Source organism: Pistacia vera, unplaced genomic scaffold, assembly GCF_008641045.1.
Source record: "Pistacia vera cultivar Batoury unplaced genomic scaffold, PisVer_v2 Contig58, whole genome shotgun sequence".
Taxonomy (NCBI): domain Eukaryota; kingdom Viridiplantae; phylum Streptophyta; class Magnoliopsida; order Sapindales; family Anacardiaceae; genus Pistacia; species Pistacia vera.
The window spans coordinates 649,043-655,222 of record NW_022196423.1 but is presented as its reverse complement, the minus strand read 5'-3'; the positions used below and the strand labels follow the sequence as shown (position 1 = coordinate 655,222).

At 36.0% G+C, this 6,180-nt stretch overlaps 1 protein-coding gene across 1 annotated transcript; it reads right to left on the bottom strand.

Annotated features, from left to right (window-relative positions):
- Positions 1–861: 861 nt before the first annotated feature.
- Positions 862–2,235, bottom strand: LOC116109451. Its single transcript, XM_031395662.1, has 2 exons — positions 1,929–2,235; positions 862–1,565 (listed from the first exon to the last, which is right to left on the bottom strand). Exons 1-2 carry the CDS (start codon positions 2,063–2,065, stop codon positions 1,121–1,123), a joined length of 582 nt encoding a protein of 193 aa, XP_031251522.1. The 5' UTR covers positions 2,066–2,235; the 3' UTR covers positions 862–1,120.
- Between the last annotated feature and the right edge of the window lie 3,945 nt (positions 2,236–6,180).

Here is a 6,180-nt window from a genome sequence, read left to right as displayed (position 1 = left end):
TTAGTGAACCGGGTTGAGGTGACCTGGATTCGACCCGATCTTTTTCAACCTGACGCGAAAAAAATTTTTGGGCCTTCGGCCCAAATTAAAAAAGTCGTATCAATTTATATCGATATTTTTAAGGATACAGATCGATACGTATCATATCGTAAAATACATATCAATGTACCGAAAGGTTTGTAATACACCATCTAATACGTATCATTGGCAATTCATATCGAATCGTATCGTAGGATACTAAATCACGTTAGAAATGAGCATCCATTGTTTTATAAGAAGATTAGTTATCTGAAAGTTGTTCAATGCAATTCTGGATGAAGAAAGATAGGTTAACTAACATTTTTATTAACTTTTTCTCACAAACGCGACGTGACAGTTCGCATTTGATCAAAAAAGACCTATTGTGAGCTGACCAATTGTAAGTTGAGACGTCTCGTTTATAAGAAAAATTAGTGAAAATGGTTTTACCAGTGCAATATTACTCATTTTGAATGTCTACTATTGCTCCATAATTTTAATCCGGCAAATTGATTTGGTAAATCCTATAAATAATCATAAGCAATCATCTTTATAAAATATTGATGTCTTACCATTTATTCATCAACTTCATCCTTAACCATGATGGAAAGTGATCTTGTAATTACTGATCACTACATGCTTTCATATATTTATAATCTCATAATTATTTCTGAAATAACAATCTATCTGTGTCGTCATCGTTCTGTAAGTTTTCCATCACCAACACATTTTATTCTTAGATCGCAAAATTAAACAGTAGAATCCTGACTAAGTACTACCAACAGAGGATAAATATTATTTGATAAATAAAGATTCATTATTAAACACTAAACAACATACCAATGGTTAAATTTCTTGCTTATTTACAGTTTATTTTCCATTCCAACTTCCCGGATAAACAATAGTAAAAGTATTCGGAATTTGTTTATCAAGCAGTTGACTAATCTGAAGCTGAATTTTCAAAGATACAACATAGCAGTGATTCAACTACCGATCAATGATCACTGCATACCCAACCAACTAAATATGTATTTATTTCACATAGTTAAAAGCATGGAAATACTGTACAAAATGGCGATCAAGTACATGGTTTTAAGGCTATTTATTGAGGACATGAGGGGCCGACGCTCCGTCCCAACCTCACCAAATGCTCTTGATGTTTCACTGCAGCCGCCTTATCTGCAGCTTCACGCTTAAGAGCTCTCTTTGCTCGTCGTCCCGTTGCTGGGGTGTTTTTTGCAACCTCTTTCTTTTTACGCTCGCGTGAGGAACTAGCACCTGAGTCCTGCAGATTTGGGCGATGGACAGGCCTTGCTTCTTGGCGCCCTGCCCTAACATATCCATTATCGCCCCACCTTCTATTGCCTATGCGAAGACTTGATGAACTGCTAAAGTAAACTTCATCGAGGTCATCCTCTTCATCCTCATATAGGTAATAATCTTCCGGATCATCATAAACCACTTCACGTTCCTCCACAACCAAAGGTTTAAACCATGACGCCCTAAGAAGTAAGCACACGCTCTCCTCAAACATATAATCACGAATGCTGTTATAACAAAACAAAATGAGTGAACAATTATGCAAGAAAATAAGTTGGTATTCATAATTGTGAAGTCACTCCAAATGTTAAGAAATCCAGTAAATCATCCCATTAAACACTTGGTACGTAATTACAACTGATCACTCACACTTAGAATAGGTTGAAAGTAAAATTCTACTCTGTAATATTTTCGGACTGAATCTGTCCTCAGCTTAATGAACCAAGCATTTCTATCCAAATTTTCACAGCCAATAGTGTTGTCAAAATCGATTCTAATTATTACATGACCATGACCCCAGCCTCTTAATTAAAAAGGAACTTCACATGACTCCTGGAAAGAGAACTGGAAAAGGGGATTAGAGATAATACCTGCCGTCCAGGGAACGATGCACGTCAAGGAACTCAAAGGGATTTTTACATTGAGGACAGGTTGGTGTATTATTGTATGACGCCCATTGTAGGATACAACTCACACTGCACAGCCAAAGTAACAGAAGAACATCCATCAGCACCAAATTTGCATGTCAATCCATAATTGAAACAGATAAAACAAATGTGTCAAACTTCCCATCGCACACCATCTCCTATAGTGCTAAATAGTTTAAGAAATATTTCTACCCATCAAAACAAAGGAAAAAGTAGATGCATTTTGTGGTTGCAAGGTTTAAGTTGTACAAATGTCAAAGAAAACAGTTATGCAATGGCTATATAAAGAGGTTGGTGAATGAAATTGAGCTTGGCATTTCGCTTTGGCTCCCCAATTAATTCTCAACCTCAAATCTGTCTTGGTTCCTTTCAATAACTTATACTCATTCTATTTTATTCACAATAGATGTAAAAAAAAAGTGTAATCTATTCAAATAATTGAGAGTAACAGAAATTTAAGAACAAAGCAACAAATTAAATTAAGAAAAATGCTACGTTTACGACCCAATCTTATAACCTTCTCTTACAACCCTAACATGTCAACAGATTGGCACTGTCACGTCAGCTCCTTTCACACCCAAGGCAACCAAGGCACTACAAGAAAGAAACGGTCATTTCTTCAGAAGGAACGGCTGTTCCTTCATTCCTTCATAAGGAATGGTCATTCCTTCATAAGGAATGGTCATTCCTTCTGTGAGGAGCGGTCATTCCTTCTGTGAGGAACGGCCATTCCTTCATAGGGAACGGTCATTCCCTATGAAAGAACGGTCGTTTCTTTGATATAGTCAAAATCATTTTATGCCTTAGGTATGGTTGAACTGACATGACTGTGCCAACTCAGCTGCCACGTCGAGATTGTAAGAGAAGTTTGTGAGAATAGGTTGCGGGCGTAGCATTGCTCTTAAATTAATTGCAAATACACAAGAGTTCTGAGTTACTAGTTCAGCTTTCACTTTACAATATCTTCCTACTTTCTTTTTCTCTTCACTGACTATCGCTCTCATATATTTACACAAACTTTATATTTATTCACAGCAGTGTTGTAATGAATAATATGAAATGAGCATAAGTTGATAAAACAACAGCAGAAACGTAGAGAATAGAAATGAAAATGAGAAAGATAGGGGCATAGTTTTGGGCTCAAATTGAAAAGACTTGTATTAAAGACATGATTCTGAACCCAAAAGAATGAATTTAAATTCTTTTCCTTTTATTTGCCTATGAACAATCTCCTTGGACTCTAAATGAATCTAGCCCTTTGATCATAGTTCTAAATTCACTTTTTCACGTCCACACCCATCTGTTTAACACAATACCTTCCCATTTAGGCCTAAACTTCTGCTCCTACCAAACCAATAGAAATATTTCAACTCATATTCTATAAACATTCACTTCATTCTTTATATATACCTATGCAGAAGATAGCATAGTGTTCACCAGAAGGAAGCATTTGGTAAAAAGACAGTCTAAGGACACCAAGGAAGACTCCACCAAAGTGTTGCATAACCAATACATGCAACAGAAATAACAAAAAGGAAGATGAGGGACAAATCAACCTATCGTAATGCTGATAAGAAGACTCTTAAAACCAACAAAACAATTGTAAGTGCAAGAGAAATCTACACTTGCATCAAAAGCTAACTCCGACGTCGTCCATTTAATCTATAGAAACACAACCATCACAGTAAGATCTCCACCTGATGGCTTGCAAACTCTTTGTATCATGTGCCGCTTGGCCTTATATGATCATCCTTATAGCTTTGTGTTGTTACCCTTGCTTACTAGATGGACAATAGTTTTCGCAATGCTTGAAACTTAGCAAGTTAACAATTCGTCCCCTGTCTGCATGGTTTGGCTCAGTAGGAACTTTATTTAGTGCTATTCTTCTCTGGTGACCTGAGATCCCTCACAAATGTAGCGTACCTCTATGTGTTTGGTCCGTTCAGATACTCGCTTTTTACTCAGTTGACTGCACTTTGACTGATCTGAGAAATATGTTGGCTTCTGTTCAGATCGATTTGCTTTCACTCATAGGAGTCCCTTTAAGCGCAAATTGCCTCTTTAAACAACTCACTACGCCACATATTCAACTTTGTTGAGACAGTGCCAACTATGGGTCTGTAACTGTGGCAATTCCAAGCGATGCAATTACCACCCGCAAGTTGAAGTATGTTGTAGGTTACTCGCTAGTGCCCCTTCACCTCTGAAAATCTGATCTACAAACCTCGCCACTCAAGTCGGTATCCTTTTACAATCTTCCAATCCAACTTCAATGAACCTTTACATATTTAAGCACCCTTTCAGGGTTGTCCAGTGTTCATGACCATGGATTGGACATGGACTTTTGCCCCTTAGCAAAGATTCACAATTATAAATCTGGCCTAGTACTAATCATAGCATACATCAATGAGCCAATTACCTTTGATATCGTACTGAGGCCATTTTAATTAATTCACGCATCTTATTAGGGCATTGAGCTTGTGTTCAATTGTGACTGACTACTAGAGGCATTGAAACCAATTTTAGTCCCTTCATTCCAAACTTTTTCACTAACTTTGCAGGTATGAACAATTCGGTAGTATTCTCGTTTACATTTGCTCATATTGCCTATCAATTGCATGCCTAAACAATCCTTTTCCCTCCCCTAGGTCTTTCCTTCAATTCAAGCACCTTGTGTTTATTCTTAACTCCATATTAGAGGCTTTGATTTAGTTTACATTGTTAAAACCCCTCCCTAAGCCGGGTATTTCCTATACCCTTGGCCATTGAGCACCTAGTAAACGCATGCCAGGAAGAAGTTTATATTTAAATCAATATCAAAGAAAAACTTGTAGTTTAAAACCTATAATATAAAATAGTCATGTTGTTTGTAATTTTTTTTTCTTAACTATAATAAGTTCATTGCCCAATAAAAAAGATATTTTTCTTTCTTGAAGAGTAAATTATGAATCCCATAGTAATGCGTTACTAAACATACACACTTTACAAATTTACTAGCAATTTGATTTCCTTTGTATACACAACATATATACTCCTTATAACACTGGACATATTTACTACTTGAGAGATATACCATAATTCTACGTCTAAATACTAGCAAAAAACCATTCAAAAGTCAAATTAAACATCCCTTCATGCTCATAGCGTCCTCGATCCTCTCCCAGCTCTTATTGCTTAATCTTTCCTGTAAACAAAAAACAAACATTTTACAACATTTCGTGGGTAGAGCTAATCGCTCAAGTAATGAGAATAGGCCATTTATAAACTATTAATGTTCATTTACAAGTATATTATTAGACCCTACCTACCTACAAAACAATTACATCTTCTTTAACATAACAAGTTCATAAAACAATATCATACACTTTGGACTTTTCTCAAACATAAGTCATAACCTCACCTACTCAATATAACTAGAACTATAGACTTTGAAATATTCATATACATGGCATGCTTATTTGTTTTTTGTCTTTATACTGACGTTTTCATTGTCCTTTGTTTCTGACGGATTCATTTTGAACCTTACCTTGTTCTTGTGTCGTCCACCTTCAAAGGACTCATGGTTTCCAAAGAATTCCATTCCTCTAGTCTTGGTTTAATATACCTCAAGAGACGTCATGGAATTTCATTCTTTACATTTTTAAATTTTTCTAAGACACCAAATAAAGCTATAGCATTACCATTATGAATGTCACATATGACTACCATCTCCTATGCTCAATCATGACTAATTCCCTACTAACTTCTAAGTTATTCAATTCAATGCTCATACAATCGACTAGGATTTCGTAGTAAGATTATCAGGGTTTTATTAAATTAGAACCAAATGGGCAATTTCCTTAAGAAGTGTGATGCCAACAGGTCGTCACTTTCAAGCAATTTTTCCTAGCTTCCATTTCGAATTGGTTCTTGCTAAACCATAAAAGGGTTAGGTCTGTTTTTCTGAAATTTTTAAAACTTCAAGAATCACTCATCGGACTTCTATAACTCAGTTTTATGACTGATTCAGTGAGCCTTACAGTATAGTCTCAAAAGCCAAATCCTAATTCTATTCTTTTAAACCATGCACCTTCATTTGCACAATCATATCGCTTTACCATGTCATTCTAATATGAACAGGCCCTAAAACCTCCTTTTTACAGAACCAAAAAGTGCCAAACATCATCCACCTACAAGCTCTTAATGGCATAAATCA